This window comes from Trichosurus vulpecula, chromosome 7, assembly GCF_011100635.1.
Source record: "Trichosurus vulpecula isolate mTriVul1 chromosome 7, mTriVul1.pri, whole genome shotgun sequence".
Lineage (NCBI taxonomy): Eukaryota > Metazoa > Chordata > Mammalia > Diprotodontia > Phalangeridae > Trichosurus > Trichosurus vulpecula.
Window position 1 is genome coordinate 266,589,225 of NC_050579.1, and position 21,126 is coordinate 266,610,350.

Genomic DNA, 21,126 nt, shown 5'->3' on the forward strand with positions numbered 1-21,126 from the left:
TCCCCCCGGGGCGGGAGTATTTTTTCCTCCTCGTGTTTCTCTTTATTGGGAAGTGGGCGGGGCTCCGCGGAGCGCATGCGCTGTAGCGGGGTTGGGGGGGGGGGAGGAGGAGGCGGTGCCTCTGGGTTGGCGCACGCGCGCCCTCTTGTTCTTTACCTGCAGCCTTCCCGGTCGCGTTCGTCTTCCGACAGCTTCCGCCTGGGACCCGGCCCGGGAGCGGGCAGGGCTGTGGGGCGACCTCTCGGTAACCTCGTGTCCTGTGTTCTTGGGGGGAGGTCGGACCCGAGGCTGTACGGAGCCGGCGGAGGATCCAAGGGCCGCTTAGGTGGGCGGGCAGCCCGATGGTGGGGGCGGGCATCCCGGGGCCGAGTGCGGTGTAGTCTAGGGAGCTGCAGAGCCTGATTTTGACGCTCTCGGTGTGAGGGGATGCAGACGGCTTCGTGACCGCCATTCACGTGCCGCTCCCTGCAAGGATTCCGCAGCGCTTTGCATGAACGAAGCGACATTCTCCGAGTCCCAGAGGGCCGAGCGCTTGCTTACCCCCATGTCATCCTGCGGAAGCAGGTTTACACAGGCCAGCGGACCTCCCCAGGGCCCAGCACTCTGCCCATGGAGGCTTGGCCACGAGCCACCTGGCTCCGTTAGGTTCTCTGACTCCGTTTCTTTTTAATTCGAGATAATACGGGGGAGCTGGAAGGGATCTCGGAAGTCAGAAAGTTAATCCAGCCTCACCATTATATTTTACGATCGAGGCGCAGAGGGCTTTTTTGGGCCAGGATTCAGATCCAGAGGCAATATGGCTCAAGTGGAAAGAAATTCTGGATTAGCACTTGGAGGGCCGGGGTTCGATTTCAGCTTTGGCTGAACGTGATTTTCGTTATTGCTTTAACCTCTTTGAAATGAAAATCCTAGAATTCAGGGTCGGAGGGACCTTTTTATTTTTAGATAGCACACTTATGAGATGCTTACTGTGTCAGGCACTGGTGATGCGAAGAGTAAAAGAGCAGCCTTTGTTCTCAAGGAACTTACATTCCAGCATGGGATGTAACACAAGCATATACAAAGTAAGTCCAAGATAACCTATCCTCTGACTGCAGATCTCTGATACCAGACTGCCTTCCTGATAGCATTAGTATTTGTTTTGGTGTATGGGCTGTTCAGGAGGACTAGCACCTCTGGTGCGAGGGCTTGCTGAGCCCTTTCAGGGCTGCTCGTCAGTCCGTGTCCACCCGGCACCCAGCTCTCACCTGTGGCTCCAAGAAGCTGTAGCATTTGAAGTGGCCACACCTGGGTAAAACTGTCTGCCAAGAGGCACTAAACCAGGTTCAGGGTAACCGGCAGGCCTCAAACCCATCCTTAATGGAATTACCATCCCAGACATGTGACGACTTCCCTGCAAGGAGCACCGTGGAGTGCTTGGAGTCAAGGTCATCCGCTGCATCCTGCGATGTCATTGTCTTCAAAAACAAAGGACAACAACAATAATGTATTTGCCTTAGTGGGTTAGTTAGGGGAATATAATACAATCTGAAAGTCTTCAAAAATCTTTAAGTGCTATGTGAGTATCAGCTATGGGACAGCCTGGTAGAAAGCTGGTCGTAGCCTCAGGAAGACCTGGATTCAAGGCCCTCCTGTGGCCTCTGGCCCTGTGATGGAGTTTTCCTCATCCGAAAATTTCTCCAGGAAATCACAGGTCAGCCCTGTTTCTATCCAAATTCCAGCAAATGAGTTTTTTAGGACTGCGCTGATGAGAGAAAGTGATTGGATTGGTAGAAGATACCTTTTACTAATGAAATCAAGTCTAGTCCAAAATAAAATGGAGATTTACAGTTTACAAAGTATATAAACACTTTATTTCAACAAGTCCAAGAAGAGGTTGTTTTGCGCACTTTGGAGCTAGGAGAGATACAAGTACAATGAGGCCCTCAGGAGCACAGTATATTCTTTATCCTTAGTCCTCATTGCTGCGGAGGTAGAAAGGGTTGGTATTTTTATCTCCATTTTGCAGATGAAGAAGCAGGCTTAGAAAGTTGTTCAGATAGCAAGCATTTTATTAAACCCTTAAAAATGACTTGTTCAAGGTCACATGGCAAGTCAGTGGGAAAGCCAGGACCAGAACCTGAATCTTTAGGTCCAGAGCTTTTTTTTTTTAATTGTACAACACTTTAAAAAGTATGGGAGTCCTAGACCTGAGGAGAAACTAAGGAAAGGCATAGTGAATAAATAGCTGGGCTTAAAGAAATGAGTGACTCGTCACTGAGGAAATAGAGGAAGGGGATTCTTGAGGCTTCTAGTGAATGTCCTTTCTCTCTTCCAGGAAGAGATCCTGGCCCCCTTCCTACCCAGCCTCAATGTCCCACTTGTCCTTGGCCCCTCTTCGGACCAAGCTTTGGGGACTGAAACCCCCCCAGAGTATTCCCTGGTCCCATCCTTTCTCCACTCAACCTTATCCTCATGGACCCTCTGTCCCCCAAAGGAATCGTGAACAGAAACAGAAGCGGCTTCGAGAAAAGCAGGGGGCTTTGGAGGCAGAGACAGCAGGGAAGAGCAAGGTAAAGAGGTAGAAAGGTTTGGGTGGTGTAGGGGATGCTTGAAGCCTGGTAAGTTTCCCCAAATCTTAACTGATTTCTTTTTCAGCCACCAACAAGGCCTAGTAAAAGCTGGACTGCTAAAGAGATAGTATTGTATGAAATCCCTACAGAACCTGGTGAAAAAAAAGGTAACAGAGAGATGAAAACCTTTTCTACCCCTTTGTCTCAGTACTTTAGCTGTCTAATAAAGACATACTTGAACAAGTTCAGGAATAATGGAATTCTTTCTTCCATTTCTTCCCCTAGATGTCACAGGGCCCTTGCCTCCTACATACAGTCCCCAGTATGTTGAGGCTGCCTGGTACCCTTGGTGGGTTCGAGAGGGGTTCTTCAAACCGGAATATCAGGTCAGTAACTAATGTCTGTGGCAGTTGTATTGGGCCCTGGGTAAACAAGATCCCTGCCTTCATAATGCTTATAGTTTAGAATTGTAGGATAATGGATTTAGAGCTGGTAGAGACCATCTAGTTCAACTCCTTAGGTTTATAAATGGGAGATCTGAGGCCTAGTGTGGTACAGGTCAGACAAGTAGGAAGTTCCAGATTTGGCATTTGAACCCGGGTCCTTTGGCTTCAGAGCTAGTCCTCTTTTTAACTTTCTTGGGCTGCTATTCCAGTCAAGGGACAAGAAAGACACTAGTACAGGTATGAAACCTGGTGTTACACAATAAGTACAACAGAGAACTACAGAACAAAGTGCTACGTTGTATCAGGAGGGCCGAGTTTATAATCTCAAAGAAGATCATAAACATGTCTGAAAGGTTCGGAATCGCCGGATAGAAGAAACTCTCATAGTAGAAGGCAGAAGAATCAAAACATTTATTTAGGCTCAACAGTAACCAACCCATGAACCAGCAACCCCATTTTGATATGTTGGTCATAATCTTCCAGGCCCAATAGGTACGCCTTGAAAGAGTAACCAGGAGGCTACAGAGAAACATGATTGCGTAAAGCAAAATCATGTTTCCCCCTTGATGGTAATAAGATTACCCACTGGACTGAAGTCTTTGTTCAGCTTCCTCCCGTAGATCAGCTCTGCTGCTGGCAGCTCCTGCCTCAGCTGTGTCTGTTTCTGAAACTGAAGCTGCAACTGAAACTGACGATGTAACGGTCGTAACTGCCTCTGTAACGGTCGTTGTAACTGCCTCTGGCTCCAACCGGAAAAGGAAAGAGAGGAAGAATCTTCAAGCTGTCCTCTCCCCTCTTATAGGGTTTCTGACATCATCAAGCTCCGCCCAAATGACCAGGGCCGATTGGTTCCTGAGTTGGCTCCTCCCCCTAGGGTAGACCAGGTTCTGGAGCTAACACCTCCCCTCAGCCAGCCCCATGACTCCCCACACAGGAAGCCGTCTGCCTCCCGGCATGCTCCCCGGGCCTCCTGCCCCGGAAGAGCAAGCCACAGTGTCCAGAGGCTCAATGAGGCAAGCTGAGCCATTCAAAGAAAACAAAAGCCATTATGGCTACATTCCACCCCTTGTTATAGGATACATAATCTAATCAGCCATGTATCCTAGAACATACATTGTGATTCAATTACAAAGGAAACTAAAACATATCATTCATTATAAAGCAAAACATATCATTTGGTGACATTCCTAAACATTGGTTTAACGATTCAAATGCGATCCACCCCTAGGTCCCAGCAAGATAATCTCTTCAATCAATCATCCCCAAAATAATTATTAATAATTCAAATGTCCACCCCTAAATCCTTGTATCCATTACATAGGATCAATAATATCATAACAATAAAACAACACAGCAAGGATAACACAAAATAAGTAAACAGAACACTATCATCATTTCCACCCCCCCCCTTGAACGATTGGGGCTCAAAATCTTGGGGTGAGGGGTGAAGGTCTCATTTTCCATAGCTTCTTCATGCTGAAATTGGATGTAGAGATGGCCCTGCCCCCAAAAAGTCCCATTCCAGAGGTCATTTCTTTAACAAGCTGGCAGGAATTCCAAGAATGCTACATGCTTAGGCAGTCACCGGAAAGTGCAGGGTGCTTAAGCCTGAAGGAAACAAAACTAGCAACAAGGTTAGCCAAAACAAAGGACAAAAAGAATAGACAAGTATGGACTATAATTCTTCAAATAAAATCATCTCAAGTTTGGTTGAGATTTCAGTTATGCAAAGATCCAACATCAGAGCCAAACTCAGGTGGGAAATGTTTCTTTTCAAAAGGAACATAATGAGGAAGCCAAGAGGATCCTACCCTAGATAGAGACTAGGATTGTCCTCCCAGCCTTTCCCCAAATGTACAAGTTTTCATCCGTTGATCACACAAGGTCACCTTCACTCTGAGTGGCTTGTGGGCTTGCAGGAGCAGTTCTTATTTCCCTATTTCTCGTGTTATCAAGTCCTTTATACATTCTGTATAATTCATTGGTTGGAATTCCATCTATCATTTCAAAACCTACCCCTGCTCTCAATAAAGTAGTAAACATTTCTTTCCTTGTTACTCTCCTTTGGCGCCAAGTTTGCTGGTTATACACTCTTCTCTCTCGAGGAGATCTATCCCTTCCCCAGTCACCTAAGTCATATAACTGTAAAATCTTATTTATCACTGTTGTAAGACGGCTCCCTACTTCTCCAAGCAATAAATTCAAAATTAGTTGTTTATAAGCAGGGGGAGCTGTCCTAATTATTAAATTCCTATGAGACAGTCCCATTGGATCATTGTAATATTTGTCTGCAGTTCCTATCATAATGGCAGTCTTCATTACCTCCTCCTTTAGTCTCATGATACAATCTCTAAGTGAATACCAGGGTCTGTGCTCAGTGGGCCACATAGAATCAGTATCATATCTCTTATTGCATCCCACAGCGGCTAATGCCAACAGAGTAGTCTTGCTATCACCATCTCCTTGCTGATGATGTTCCCTAAAAGCTTGTTGAACTAGAGGATCATGGCTGATACCTATGAATCTCATGCAGTCTGTCCCATCTACTGATATTCCACCGGCCCCTTGATCACTGAGTCTTACCATCCAAGATATCAATGGTTCTCCTATTCTTTGGCTGAATCTACTCAAAATATCTGTGACCTCTTGCGGTGAGAAATCTTCCTGAATTTCCCTTGTAACTGAATCTTCACCTCGGGTTTCTGTCTTCCTCCTTTGTATGGGTCGAGCCCTTGTCTGATCATTTAACCATCTCCTATTCTCTGTGTGAGGCACATCCTGAACCCCAGTAGTGTTTTGTGCCTCAGCCGGCTCTTTCTGGGCTGGGTTGAAATGCACTCTGGGCTTTTTTGGTCTCCTGTTGCTCTTAGCCACATTAATAGAAAAGTTCTCATTTGAGTCAGTTTGGTCTTCTGCTATCTGAGATTTCCCTTCTTCCTGTGGGGTAGGAGTGCCCCCATGTCTTTCACTTAATCTCAATCTTTCGTATACTAGCCGGTAGGCTGATAACACTATCCAGCTTTGCCTAGATAGTGATGCCCCTGACTGAATCCCAACTTCTCGTAAACACTTTTCTAAATCCCTAGGATCTCCTCTCCGTAGCCTTGGTTCCCAGTTTTCACAGGGTCCAGCTTTTTTAGCCAATTCTTTTGCTAGGGAGGAATAAAATGGATCCTCCCATCCTGGGATATTTATCTCTTCCTCTGAAATTGTTCTGCTTCTAAATAGAGATCTTATACCTAGCGATCCTGTTCGTGACGCCAAATGTATCAGGAGGGCCGAGTTTATAATCTCAAAGAAGATCATAAACATGTCTGAAAGGTTCGGAATCGCCGGATAGAAGAAACTCTCATAGTAGAAGGCAGAAGAATCAAAACATTTATTTAGGCTCAACAGTAACCAACCCATGAACCAGCAACCCCATTTTGATATGTTGGTCATAATCTTCCAGGCCCAATAGGTACGCCTTGAAAGAGTAACCAGGAGGCTACAGAGAAACATGATTGCGTAAAGCAAAATCATGTTTCCCCCTTGATGGTAATAAGATTACCCACTGGACTGAAGTCTTTGTTCAGCTTCCTCCCGTAGATCAGCTCTGCTGCTGGCAGCTCCTGCCTCAGCTGTGTCTGTTTCTGAAACTGAAGCTGCAACTGAAACTGACGATGTAACGGTCGTAACTGCCTCTGTAACGGTCGTTGTAACTGCCTCTGGCTCCAACCGGAAAAGGAAAGAGAGGAAGAATCTTCAAGCTGTCCTCTCCCCTCTTATAGGGTTTCTGACATCATCAAGCTCCGCCCAAATGACCAGGGCCGATTGGTTCCTGAGTTGGCTCCTCCCCCTAGGGTAGACCAGGTTCTGGAGCTAACACCTCCCCTCAGCCAGCCCCATGACTCCCCACACAGGAAGCCGTCTGCCTCCCGGCATGCTCCCCGGGCCTCCTGCCCCGGAAGAGCAAGCCACAGTGTCCAGAGGCTCAATGAGGCAAGCTGAGCCATTCAAAGAAAACAAAAGCCATTATGGCTACATACGTGAGCTGTGATGGGGAGTCAGAGAAGACTTCTTGGAGAAATGTTTGAGTTGGGCTTTACAGGGTGAGTAGGGAGTCACCTAGGTAAGAGGGGAGGGGAGGGAGGACACTCCTGGTAGTAGAGAGCAGTGGAAGCCAAAGCCCAGAGGAAGAAGAACATGGATCCTGTTTGGGGGTTAGAGAGCTGTCTAGTTTGGTGGGAGCACAGAAAGTGGAGTACGGCTGGAGAGGCATGTGCTGTTCCTTTGGAGAGGGCCTTTAATGCAAAAGGCATGGCAGTTTCAGATTTCCTTGGAAGGCAGCAAGGAGCCTCTGAAGATATTTGTACAGAAGAGTAACATGACCAGATTGATACATGAGCTAGAGCAGGGCTGTCCAACCCTAGGTTTTTATTGAAACAATAGACAATTTATTTTGGTTTGCCATTTTAGTGAGAGCTCTGCTGTAGGCGGGCCGCATAAATCATACTGCTGGCCTGCACATGGTGGACCACCCTGGGCTAGAAGGAACCTCAGTCTCTCCAGTCCTACTTCCTCATTTTATAGCAGAGGAGGCTGAGTCCTGATTGATTTGGCCAAGGTCACACAGGTAGGAAGGATCAGAAATAGAATTTGAACTCAGGTCCTAGGATCACAGATTTAGAATTGGAAGGGACTTAGAGGCTAATCTAATCTTTCATTTTACAATTGAGGAACTGAGGCCCAGAGAGAATAGAGGTCTTGCCGCAGGTCACATGGTTAGTGAGGAGCAGAGCCAGGATTTGAACGAGGTCTTGTTTCCAGAGCTAGTACCTCCTCTGCTATGCCATGCTCTCTCCCTGGCTGGATTAGTGTGGGGAGAGTGGAGGTGGGAAGACTTGGTAAGATACCGTTGCAGTAATCCCTATTGGGTGATAATGAAGGCCTGTATGAAGCTGGTGGCTGTGAGGATAGAGAGGAGGAGATGCAAGTGCGAGATTTCGTGAAGGTGGAACGGGTAGGATTTGCTTAGACTTGGGAGTATAGGGAGAGGGAACTTCAAAGTTTTATGCTTGGGAGACAGGGAGGATGGTAATAGTTTTGAGTCAGAAATAGGGGAGTCAGAAGGAGGAGCTGATTTAGGGCAAAAAAATAAGCCTGGTTTTAGGCTGAGAAAAGCAATGAAATTGGTGAGTTCTGAGCCTTGAGATCTGCAGCTTGTGGCCTGCTGCCTTGAGGAATCTGAAAATTTCTGTGCCTTCCTTCCAACAGCACCTTAGTTCTGGAGACACCAGGGGGCTCTCTTGTCCTAGGGTAAATACCTTTCCTCCACCTATCTTTTATTCCCAGCTCCTCTCTGACTTTGTCTTTTGCCTCCCCTCCTAGTCCCAGCTGCCTCAGGCTACAAGGGAGACCTTCTCCATGTGTATCCCACCCCCCAATGTCACTGGTTCCCTGCACCTTGGCCATGCTCTCACTGTGGCCATACAGGACGCTCTTGTGCGATGGTGAGAAGGAGAGGGGAGTGTGTCTGGCTCTGTAAGATGGGGCTAGGATAGTGGTGGGGATGAATCTGGGATAACAGGTGGGGTTGGGCCATGCAAGTACTGAAGGGTCATGGGATTGCTGGGATGAAGTTAAGCAGGTAAATGAGGTTCTGGGTCCTTCTGTCACAGGCATCGGATGCGAGGGGACCAGGTACTGTGGATCCCAGGTTCAGATCATGCTGGCATTGCTACTCAGGTATTTCTCTGACCCATTTCCCTCCATCGAGATATTAGAGATTTCCCTCTTTGAAGCCATTTGACCTCTCCATCTTTCCTCTTTCCCTTCCCCAGGCTGTGGTGGAGAAGCAACTATGGAAGGAGCAGGGAATAAGGAGGCACGAACTGAGCCGAGAAGATTTTCTGAAGGAAGTGTGGAGGTGGAAGAAAGAGTAAGTCTGGCTCCCTAGTCTCCAGCTCTTTTCCCCATATTCCATTCTCTCCAGGGTCCTAAATATCCAGCTTCCCTGTCCTGACCCTCCCCAATTTTCTTCCCTGACAGTTAAGCAGAGGGAGTCACTGTACTTTTTTTCCTGGGAACAGAAAGGGTGTTGAGATCTATGAGCAACTACAAGCCTTGGGGGCCTCTTTGGACTGGGATCGAGAATGTTTCACCATGGATGCTGTGAGTACCAGATGCTTTGGTCTCGAAAGGGAATCTTGTATTAGGTGATGAGAAAATGAGAAGTGGGACCTGAATAGCCTGGCATACTTAGGTTCCTAGGAGGGGTGACAGAACATGGTGGGGTGAGAGCATAAGAGAGAGGAAGGAAAGCCAGGGATTACTAGGTGTGAACACAGACCTTCTTTCAGCGTTCTTCAGTAGCAGTGACAGAGGCCTTTGTCCGTCTGTATGAGGCTGGGCTGTTATACAGGGACCGGCAGATCGTCAATTGGTCATGTGCTTTGAGGTCAGCCATCTCAGATATTGAGGTAAGTGTGATGTTGGAGTGAGGAGGTTAGGGGATGGGTTCAATTTTATTTACCCGGAGGGGAAAGGGTAGTTGGACTTTTGGGCCTCTCAGTTGGGGATTAGAGGTGGGTTAGGGAGAGGGTAGTCAAGGAAGAATATAAACTAGGAGACCTTTGAGGCCATGAACACAGAATGATGACACCAGTCTTTCCTGATATACCCAGGTGGAAGGGCGGCCCCTGCCTGGCCGAACAGAATTCTGCCCTCCAGGCTGTCCCTCCCCTGTCTCCTTTGGCCTCCTTGTTTCTGTTGCCTTTCCAGTAGATGGGGACCCTGGTGAGTTCCATTTGTTCTCTCATCTGACTTAGTGTGACCTAGTCTTTCTTCTTTTTATCTGGAGTCTCCTACTTTCTGGCATGGAGAATGGGAAGGGAGTGGTGGTAACCTATTACTAGGTGGTAACCTAGTCTTCATTCCACAATTAAGATCTTCAAACTAATTAATCAGTAAGCTTTTATCTGGCTGCTAGTCTGTCTGGCGTTGGTCACTGAGGGGATACATGAATATCTTTTCTCTACTCTCAAAATAGGGAGACTAGCCTGACACCCATGAAACAGAATAATTCAGTGTCAGACTGTGTGGTTTGGACTGTAAGTGCCTTAGTGCAGTAAGTCATTGTGAGCTAGAGCAGTCAGAGTCAACACCTCGGAGGAAGGACTTGCCCAGGACTCCAAGGGATGGGTTAGATTTGTGGTGAGGACTGTGAACACCTGTAGAATATCCTGCCTCTTCCATTTCACTTGCTGGGCATTTCACAGTTGATTTTGGCTCTGAGAGGGAGTTCCAATCCCAGCCCCTCCTGCCTGCTTCATCTACTCAAACTACTGGGGATTTCTGATTGTCTGGACATTCAGATGACTAGAAAACCCCATCTCCTAGGAGTGCCGATCCCTATTTTACATAGTTACTTTTGAGGAAGCTGTTGTTTAGTTTGGGTGCCTATCCCCAGTTCTTCCAGATTCTTCTGGGAAATGGGAAATTGATTCAGGTTTGGTTGTTTGTTTCCCTAGATACAGAGATTGTAGTGGGGACCACACGGCCAGAGACTTTACCTGGAGATGTAGCTGTGGCTGTTCATCCTGATGACCCCCGATACACAGTAATAAATGACTGCCACTACCCATCTGACCTCCTCACACTCCTGGTCTACTCTGATCCCCTCGAAGATTCCAGTCACTTTTCCTTGGCTCCATTTCCTTGTCTCAAGACCACCCCTCATTTTCTTACTGGTCCTGATCCACTTTTTAGAATTGTAAAATTATACAGTCCCCTGGAAGGGGAATCAGAAATCATATGATTGAACTTCTCTTTTCAGATAATGAATCTGAGGTCCAACAAATGTGTCTATACCTGATCCATAGAGAGCACTTAACAAATGCTTGTTGAATGACTGACTAATCCTTTCTTCCCCTCTCCAGCACCTCCATGGGCGCCAGCTCTGTCATCCACTAAGTGGCAAGCGCCTTCCCCTCATCACTGACCCTGCAGTTCAGCCTGACCTGGGCACAGGTTTGTGGAGACTAGGAGAAAGGAAGGAAGCTAGGGGAAGAGCAGGGAAGGGGGAGAGAGACATGGAGATTAGGGAAGAATGAGGAAATTTGTGGGGAAGTCTGGGAGGACAACAAGGAATAGTAGTGATACCCCTTACATTTGTGTAATAATTTGCATAAATGTTACCTAGAGATAAGCATGGCCCCCTTGTGAGATGGGCCAGATAGATATCCATTTTTCAGATGAGGAAACAGGCTCATGGTTGTTAAATACCCCAGCCACATGGCTATTAAGTGGAAGAGCCAGGATCTGAGTTCATGTCTTCTGACTGGAAGTTTGTGTTTCTCCCTGCACAGAGGCATGGAGAGGAGAGGGTAGATTTGTGGAACTAAAGATGGGTCTTAGGGAGGGAAAATCGAGGGCCTGGTTGTGTCCTTACTGCTATTCCCTTAGGTGCAGTGAAGGTGACCCCTGCTCACAGCCTTGTTGATGCTGAGATTGGGGCACGACATAGGCTGGTCCCTGTGAGTGTCATTGGAGAAGATGGGACCATGGTCTCCCCCTGTGGGGATTGGCTGCAGGTAGTACCACACCTTTAATTTCCTGCCTTGGTTTCTGGATCCTACTATGTCCTTTCCCACTCTCCAGCCTCCAGATCCCACAGACTCCTCTGTTTCTACAAAGAACTTTTCATTACAGGGTCTTCACCGATTTGTGGCCCGCGAAAAGATTGTGTCTGTGCTTAAAGAACAAGGGCATTTTCGTGGCATTCGGGACCATCCTATGGTACTCCCTATCTGTAGGTAATTCTCTTCCTCCATGACCCTTACTTCTAAAAGGTAAAGGGGGTGGGAGTAGAGCAGAAAGGACTAAACTTTTATTAAAGCAGAAGGAGGGTAGGTTAAACCACCCTGAGGAAGAGGAGGGGTATGGGATATGAGGAGAATGAGCATGAAAGAGAATGAATGAGGCCTCACTCTTCCCTCTGTAGCCGTTCTGGAGATGTGGTGGAATATCTTCTCAAAAACCAGTGGTTCTTGCGATGCCAGAAGATGGGGGAGCAAGCTGCCCAGGTGAGGCCCAAGTGGGGACACCACGTAAGGGACATGGGAATGAGGGAGCCTGGGAGTCCCCTTTCCTGAAGAGGCCTCTAGTTTGTAGTAGCTGGATGAGGGGCTGTCTGGTATGGAGGCACGAAGATGGTTGTGATGACCTGAGCAGGGCCCAGGAAGGTCAGGTTTGTATGGCTGTGTCCTCTGTGACTCTCACTCTGACTGGGATCCTAGTAGAGGAGACCTGAGCCTTGGAATTACCTTATTTGAGACTAGTTTACCCAGTGGGATACAAGAACAGGGGTCATTGCCTGAAGTCCACCTTTCTTTGCAGGCTGTGGAATCGGGGGCCCTGTGTCTCAACCCTCCCTTCCATCAGAAGAATTGGCAACACTGGTTTTCTAACATCAGGCAAGTAGAAACACTGGTGAGATTAAGGAAGAGAGAGAGAGAGAGAGAGACAGAGACATCTGTTCATATTATAAAATAACTTTTTTTTTTTTGTGGTGGTCTCATCCACAGTGATTGGTGTGTTTCCCGACAACTGTGGTGGGGACATCAGATCCCAGCCTATCGGGTTGTTGGAAAGGAGGTAAAGGGGGCGAGGTGGTTTGGTTTCCTAAGGGCAATGGAGAGGGTAAGAAACTGTGGAATTACTGTTCCAAATTGTCTTGTTAAGTCTTGCTGCCATCCATTCCAAGTTGCTCGTTTATAGGGAGACAGCGAAGAACGTTGGGTAGTAGGTCGATCCGAGGCTGAGGCTAGAGAGGCAGCTGCAGAACTCATAGGAAGACCAGAGAAGGAGCTAATTTTGGAGAGGGGTAAGTAATTGGGCTGGGATGGGAGGCTTATTCCTGGGTGCCTGAGGAGAGCAGATGCGGAGTTAGGGAAGATGGGAGAGGGTGATTGGGAACTGTGGGGGGAAAATGCAAAGGGGAATAAAGGAATGGAGTCCTCAGAAAACTAGATCCCAACTGTTCCTGTTCTCACTCCATCCCTCAGACCCTGATGTTTTAGACACCTGGTTCTCCTCTGCACTTTTTCCCTTCTCTGCTCTGGGCTGGCCCCAAAAGGTGAGAAGGGTTAAGGAGATGTAAAATTGATGACAGTAGGGGAAGATGTCATGAGACTGAGGATGCTTGGAAGATGGGGACCAGGAGCAGAGATTTGGGGGCTTGGAGGAGAATGTTGGGGGTGGTTGAATTAACCCTTCATTCTATCTCTTTTGTGTTTCAGACCCCAGATTTGGCTCAGTTCTACCCCTTGTCCTTGTTGGAGACAGGCAGTGACCTTCTGATGTTCTGGGTGGGCCGAATGGTGATGCTAGGGACCCAGCTCACTGGACAACTTCCATTTCCCCAGGTAACCTCTTCTCCAGTTCCCTGTCCTCCTTCCCATAGCTGCCCGGCTGAAGAGAGACAATGTTTCAATATGTCTCCCATGGGTCTGTTCACCTCTGAAACCTAAGGAAAGGGGATCCTAAGGCATCCACTTCCTAGACCTCTGTTCCTGTGCCCACTTAACTTCTATATCCCTCACTTCTGCCTAGGTGCTTCTTCACTCCATGGTTCGGGATGGGCAGGGCCGCAAGATGAGCAAATCTCTGGGGAATGTGCTCGATCCCAGGGATGTTATCAGAGGGGCAGAGCTACAGGTCAGGTGGCTGAACCAAAGGTGGGGAAATGAGTTGGAGGGGCAGGGATGGATTTTGAATAAGAGTGGAGGGACTTATGGTGGGGGATTGGGGCTAGGAAAAAGATTCTGTGGAGCAGTAGGTGGATTCTCAGATAGAGGCCATGTATATTATCCCTATAGGTGCTACAGGAGAAGTTGAAAGAGGGAAACTTGGATCCCAGGGAGCTACAGATTGCTGCTGCTGGACAGGTAGAGACCCAGGTGTTTGCTGCTCACCCTTCCCCAAGCTATATAGCCCCTTAGAAACACAGGTATCTTGAACCTCTTCTCCTTTGCCTGTGTATTAGCAAGGCCATAATCACAATATAGATGTTAACTGTCTATAAGAGAGCGAACTAGAGCTAAGGGAGAGAGCAGACATGCAAGCTGTGAGTGATTGTTGGTGGCAAGGCCCCAGCAGGGGGTGCAAAGGATATGGGATGGAGTGGTTCTCGCTGTGATATTGTGTATTGAATTCTTTGCCGCTGTAATGGATTGGGCTTATTGGTTTTGCGACCTGGTTCTCTGTTGTCTGAATAAATGGTTTACTTCTGCCTTCTCTATGGAGAGTCTCTTATACTTTGCGATACAGAACCACGTAGGCATGTTGACAATTGTCGTCTGTATTGTGATTATTGCCTTGCTGATACAGCCTGCCGGCCCTAAGCCACCTTTTCTCTTTTCTTTTCTCTGCTTCCAGAGGAAGGATTTCCCTCAAGGAATCCCTGAGTGTGGTACAGATGCCCTGAGGTTCATCCTCTGTTCTCATGGAACACAAGGTAAGACAGGGTAGGCAGGTTGGGGATAGATTCTGGAGATAGAGAAGGGCGATTGACAAAGCCAACCCCCTGAACCCTCTCTACCACACAGGGGATGACATAAACCTGGCTGTCTCTGAGGTCCTGAGCTCCCGCCACTTCTGCAACAAGATCTGGAATGCCATGCGGTTCATCCTTAATGCCTTGGGAGACAGATTTATACCCCATCCCGCTGAAGAAGTGGGTGTTGGTTGTCTTGGGGGAAGAGAAAAGGGAGTCATGGTGGATGGTGGTGGGATCGGTTGTCTGGACGTCTGAGTTGTTGAGCACATCCTTTGCCCTATAGCTGTCTCCCTCATCTGCCATGGACGCCTGGATCCTCAGCTGCCTGGCCCTCACTGTAGGGGAATGTGAGCGAGGCTTCCTCGCCCAAGAGCTGTCTTTCATCACCCATGCTTTGCACCACTTTTGGCTCCATAAACTCTGTGATGTTTACTTGGTGAGCCCAGGGGGCAGGAGGCACAGGGGCAGGGTACCATTTTCCTCTATGATTGTCATACTCCTTAGTTTACCTCAGATCTCATGGTTTTCCATGGTGGAACCCTCTTGGGACATTATATGTTGATGAGAGAGGGAAAAACACAAGTTAGTGTTTGTTTCTTTTCCCCCTTGGATTGGTCCTTGGGAGCCTACATACGAGAGTCCCTCCTCCATCTCCTGCTCAACCCCGGCCCTCCCCCCCCCCCAATTGCCTGGGAGGATTTGAAAGGAACAGTCAAACAGATGCATTTTTGAAAAATTGAGGCAGAGGAGCAGGAAAAAGATCTGAACCTGTTTATCTTTATGAGTATTCTTCCCGGGGACAGTGAGAGAACTGAGAAGTCAACCTAGTGTGCTCTGGGGCGCAGTGTGGGCCACTGGAACAACTAACATGTAACTCTGTACACTAGCTAATATGAACTGATCGTGCAAAAACGTAATTTCAGGCAAAGCCAGCGTGGGGGAGTCGTGCAGTGAGTCCACCAGGGAAAGTATTGTAAATGCGTTTTCATGACCTGTGTGATCTTGGTATAGAGACCTGGTTTTCTGGGCCTCAGCTGGACTAGACGATCTCTAAGGCGGGCCCGTTGCAGCTCTGAACTCTGTGACCCTGTGCTTGTTACTGTCCAATTTGTAACAAGTAATCAGCAAGGCTTGGAGAACTTGTGGTTGAGATTGGTAATGTTGTATGCATAATATTTGTTGTGAAGGAGGTTATAATTTGCTGGAGGTAAGGGGGTGACTCAGCAGAGTTTTCTAAGTCATGCAGTGGCTCTTCCCTGACCTAAGATCCCGGGGAAAGGCCCTAGAACTGTCTTAAGACTGAGTCACCCGTTGGGGAGGGAGGAGAAGGGAACTGGGACCATTGTTTTGGGGTCCCCTTTTCTTTCCCAAGCTATGGAATTGGGGTGGGGGATAGTGAGGAATAATTGGGGTACCTAGCTGACATTGGCCCTTAATTTCCAGGAGTCAGTGAAACCTGTGCTGTCAAGGTCACCCCAAGCCCCTGGACCACTGCAGACCCTGTACTCCTGTGCAGATGTTGGGCTTCGTCTCCTTGCCCCACTCATGCCCTTCCTGGCTGAAGAGCTTTGGCAGCGATTGCCTCACCAACCAGATTGTACCCGAGCTCGAAGCATCTGTGTTGCCCCCTACCCCAGTGCCCCAAATCTGGTGAGCCACATTCACTTCACTGTGGTGCAGCCAAGGGTCCTAAGTTCTGAGCCCCACTTTTCCACTAACATATTGTCTGTAAAATGATGGGGATGGACTAGATAACTTTTAAGGTCCCTTTTGTCCCTAACATTCTGTAAGTTAGCCTCCTTGGCCTCGGTTTCCTCATCTGTCAAATGACAGGACCGGACTAGATGTAAGAAAGGAGGTTCCTTTCAGAGCCACAATGTTCTGTGGTTCCGTGTATTGGGGAGGATTTGGCTGAAGTAGTGAGAGTTGTTGGGAGATAAAGGATCTTCTAGAAGTGTTGGTAGCATCATGTTACACACATTTAGTAAGAGCGTCTTCTCAAGGCTAGCTTATTACTGCTGTGGGGTAATAACAACCTTTTAAGTTTCGAGGGAATGTTTTATTATCAGATGGTCTTTGTTATTGTGGACCCTTCCAGAGCTGAATCTGTAAGAGCTCATTTGCTGCTGTAGAGTCATCTCCTGTCCAGGGTCACTGGATTACAGTACAGCGGGGCCCCAGGGATCCCTTCAGAAACATAAGGATGGTCACACATGATTGACCCAGCCTAGGATCGGAGAGCAAAAGTTAGGGAAACATATTAGTTTTCCTCAGTCACTGGTTACAGATCTACCGGTATTTCATCTAACTTCTTGAACCTGGTTTAAGTCTTTCCTATGTAATGGGGTGTGAGTTCTAGGTTAGAGAGATGACCAGGTGAGACATAGTCATCTGGCCTCCTAAGCAGACAGCAGAGGTAGAGAGAGACAAGTTCATTCTTTAATAGGCTCTCTCTGGAGCTCACACACATGTGGTCTGTGATTGGTCCAACACCCGCAGGAGCATTGGTGTCAGCCAGAACTGGAACAGCGATTTTCTCGGGTACAAGAGGCTGTGAAAACACTAAGGGGGCTCCGAGCCACGTACCAGCTCAGCAAGGCCCGGCCCCGAGGTGAGAATTGTCCCTGGATACCTAGGTCCTTGAGGAGAGAAGGGATTGGTGGGTGAGAGATGAGAACTAGAAATCTAGTCACCTGTAGGTTGCTGAAGGGTGCAGAGGCTATGATAAGGGGAGGGACCAGATGCCTAATGTTACTGCTTTTGAGTCTCCCCTCTCCCCATCATCTTGCCCAGTGTTGTTGCAGTGTTCAGAGCCCAAAGAGCAGTGCTTCTATGAAGATTTCCTGGAGCCACTGGGCACCCTGGCCCATTGTGGGACTGTCAGCTTCCTGCCCTTCGATAAGGCATCTCCCCAAGGCTGGGCCCAGGCCTCACTCAACAGTACCACCCAGGTCTACATGGAGCTGAAGGTGAGGGTGGGAAAGGGAAGCAAAGAGTTTGGGAGCAGGGGCAATTGGGTGAGTAAGGAATTAGAAGGAAAGAGGTGCAGGGGATGGCTGGGTTAAACAGAAAGAAAATGGAAGATGTTGTGGATGGGAAAGAGAGGCTATTGTACAGAGGGTAGATCTGAGACATCTAACCCTGTTCTCTCCTCAGGGTCTGGTGGATCCTCACCTCCAGCTTCCTGTCCTGCTTACCAGAAGACAGAAACTCCAGAGACAACTTGATAGCCTTACAGCCCGGACCTCAGGCGAGGGGAATGAAATGGTGCAGAGAGAGCGTAAGGTAAGTTCTTGGGAGAGTGAGGCAAGATACCTGTGGTCCTTGGAGGAAGGTGGGCAGGGAGGCCAGCTACCTAGATCATCGCCTTTTATCTCCCCAAGGTCTCTTCCCTCCTCATGGAGCTATCAAAGTTGGACCAGGCAACCTCTCACCTCCAGCAGCTGATGGATACAACTCCTACGGAGCCATGAATTCTGCCTGTGTGTCCCTTCCCTCTACGAGACCTGTCTCGGGGTGTTGCTGGGTGACCAAGTCGTGGGGAAATCCTGTGGGACATTCATAATTGTCATAGCCTCCTTCAGCATCCTGCCTTTTTTGCATTCTCAGGAGTAAGATAATTTAAAATATTTTTTTAAGTCAAGGCATCTGGTGCCTTTTTTGTTCTTCCCAAGTGGTGTCTTCTTTGCTCTTCAGTTTCTTTGAAAAGAATTCTACCTAATCTTGGGGCTGCTTTTGGTTCTGGGATTGGGGGTGAAATTTGGAGTCCACAGACCATGGGGTGAGGTGCTGGGAATTAGTGCCTCAGGCTTCCTCTTCTCTCCTAAGGCCAGAGGGCTTGACCATGTTTTGACTTCTCCAGGCTTTTTTACCAATCTGATGGTACTCAGCTCTTCCTTCAAACAACTTCCTAGGAAAAGAGGGGAGAGATTTTACCAGATCTAAGGACTACAATGAGGACCATATTAAGGGACACTTAGCTCCAGAAGTGGGGTGCAGAGTCTGGAGGATAAACCGCCTCCCTCTCCCCCCGCCACCACATTGGTGGACTGGTGGTTGCAGTATGACTGTCCTGAGATGTTGTACACAGTTAGAGCCACAAAAATTACCTCCTCAATACCAATTTAGTATTTTCCTGCTCCTAAGTAGTCCCCCAAAGACAGTCAGCAGGCATTTATTAAGCTCCGACTCTGCTAGACCCTGTGCTAAAAGCTAGAGAGATACAAAGAAAAGCAAAAGCACAATGGATGACCTAAGGAGGGAGGCAAATAACTGTGAACACCCCAGATAATATGTACAAAGGAGGTAAACTGAAAGAAATGTTTGGGGTGTCGGGGTGGGGTGAGCTGGCCTCTTGAAAAAAAATGACGGGACCAAACCAGAAAAAAAATTTTAAGTTGTCAGGACCTACTATACACAGTCCTATATTAACCAAACAGAGCAGTAGGGAAGTTACTTTAAAAATACAAACTATATAATATAAAATAACCCAAACTAACAAAATGTTTTAGGACTATTGTTTATTACACAAAAGGAATATGGTTAAGTGCTTTCTTAATTTTTGAGAATAATCTGTATGGCATTAGCATTAATTGTTTTTGAAAAGTTTGATAGAATTCTCCTTTGACTCCTGTCAGGAACAGACTATCTTTCGCCTTATGTTGTTCTTTTTCGGCTAAATCTATTTCTTCTTCTGAAATTATGTTGATTGAAAAAGAAAGATGTTGCTCGGTGGGACAGAGCAGATGGGAGAATCAGGGACAATGGAACTCAATAACTTAGTGTTCTATAAACCAGAAAACATAAATTACTTAGGAAAGAACTCCTTGTTTGAAAAGATTTCTGGGAAAACTAGGAAGCGCTTTGGCAGACATTAGTCTTAAATTTAAACTTTATAGTATATTCTATTCTAAATATTAAAGATCATTTGGTAAAGCAGTTCGAAGAAAAACGTCATAGACCTCATAGTTGTTGGTAGGAAATGGATTCTTAAACAAAGGGTAGAGGTGATTACAATAGGTGACTGTTCACGTGAAACTGAAAAGCTTCTGCATAAGCAAAATTACCACCTAGGTCAAGGGAAGTGGTCTAATGGGGAGAAGAAGGCTTTTGTGTCAAATTGTATTTGGGAGGAGATAATGAGTTTTTTAAATGGGTTGAGTTTGAAATATCAATAGGAGAGCCAATTCAAGACTTCCAAAAGGAAGTCAGTGATGTGGTCTTGGAGCTTGGGCTGGGTGTATAGATTGGCACAGAGATGGTAAATGACTTGTGGGAACTAACCAGCCCCCAGGGGGATTGTGTAGAGGTGGATAAAGGGGGCCCAGAACAGAGCCCTGTGGTATATTCACAGTTAGTGGCTGTGGTCTGGATGAAGATATAGCAGTGTAGACCAAAAGAACAGTCAGAGAGGAGAGAACCAGGAGAGAGTAATGTCACAGAAACCTAAAGGGAAGAGGGTGATCGGTATCGAAGACTCCAGAGAGATCAAGGAATATCAGGATTGAGAAAAAGCCATTAGATTTAACAATTAAAAGAACTTTTGGGGGGGGGTAGGCAGGGGTAACTTTGGAGAAAGCATTTTCTGTTGAATGGTGAGATTGGAAGCCAGATTGCAGAGGATCTAGAAGACACTAGAAAGGAAGTGGAAATAGCTAACAGCTTTCCCAAGGAGGTTAGCTGAGGAGAGAAAAAATGCAAGACAGTGGCTGGCAGGGATGGAAGGATCAAGTGAAGGTTTTATGAGAGTGGAGGAGACCGGTGTGTATGTAGGAGGCAGAGAAGGAGCTGATCTCTCTTTAATAGAGATTGAAAATGATAGTGGGGGCATTCTGCTGGAGAAAACAGAAGGTGATGGAGTCATGGGGTTTGCATTGGCAAAGAAAAGGGCCACTTTTTCATGTGAGAGAGGGATGAAGGAGAGATTGTGGAAGATGTTTTAAGTGATTTGAAAAGGGGAAAAGAGGGAGCTCTAGGTGAATGGCCTCTTTTTTTTTTTTTTAAGTGAAATAGGAGTTCAATTCCTCAGCTGACAGGGTGTGTAGAGGGGGAATACCAGGAGAAGTTTAGGGTAGAAATCAAAAGGTTTGGAACAGTCACTGTAGTGAATGGAACAGTGAAGTGCTTAGAAACGGATAGGGGTCATAAGGCATAGGGAAAGATGGAACAATAAAAGCTTATGATCAGATAAAGGAATGTAGGGTTTGTGAACTTGGAACACTTGTGAATGAAGTCATGACCATCCCTATAGGTGAGGTGGGGAGAGGTAGTATCTCATGGTAATTGACTAGCTAGAAGAAATGGGAAGTTAGGGTATTTGAGGTAGCATTAATACATAGACTTAAGTCTATGAGGGCAGATGGGGGTGGGGGTGGGGGTAGAGGGAAAGGTAGAGAGAAAGCTTGGGAGCCAGGCACTGAACACATTGAGGAAGGTCAGAGAATGTTCTCTGGGTTGATAGATAGTTGCCACTGGCATCTGGATTGGGTGATAAATTTGAGAAACAGGAACTCCAAAAGAGGACAGATTGCTTAGGACAAATTGATGGTGGTAAAGAGAGAGTCTGGAAGTGGCCATGGAGTGTAAGGAG

The 21,126-nt window shown here is 47.3% G+C and overlaps 1 protein-coding gene across 2 annotated transcripts; it reads left to right on the top strand.

Annotated features, from left to right (window-relative positions):
* Positions 1-62: 62 nt before the first annotated feature.
* On the top strand, positions 63-18,180 carry VARS2 (valyl-tRNA synthetase 2, mitochondrial). Of its 2 annotated transcripts, none has more exons than XM_036766927.1 (30): positions 63-325; positions 2,318-2,552; positions 2,638-2,719; positions 2,838-2,938; positions 8,369-8,490; positions 8,659-8,725; positions 8,821-8,918; positions 9,070-9,151; positions 9,340-9,459; positions 9,664-9,775; positions 10,510-10,598; positions 10,918-11,008; positions 11,444-11,571; positions 11,690-11,793; positions 11,982-12,063; positions 12,377-12,453; positions 12,565-12,634; positions 12,758-12,863; positions 13,045-13,115; positions 13,279-13,404; positions 13,592-13,696; positions 13,858-13,926; positions 14,417-14,495; positions 14,587-14,714; positions 14,821-14,973; positions 15,981-16,187; positions 17,037-17,148; positions 17,331-17,506; positions 17,694-17,822; positions 17,921-18,180. In XM_036766927.1, the coding sequence occupies exons 2-30, from the start codon at positions 2,352-2,354 to the stop codon at positions 18,008-18,010; spliced, it is 3,177 nt and encodes a 1,058-aa protein (XP_036622822.1). In that variant the 5' UTR covers positions 63-325; positions 2,318-2,351; the 3' UTR covers positions 18,011-18,180. The 2 variants fall into 2 exon arrangements, with proteins under 2 accessions (XP_036622822.1, XP_036622823.1); XM_036766928.1 differs by having other exon boundaries at positions 154-244.
* The last annotated feature ends 2,946 nt before the right edge of the window (positions 18,181-21,126 follow it).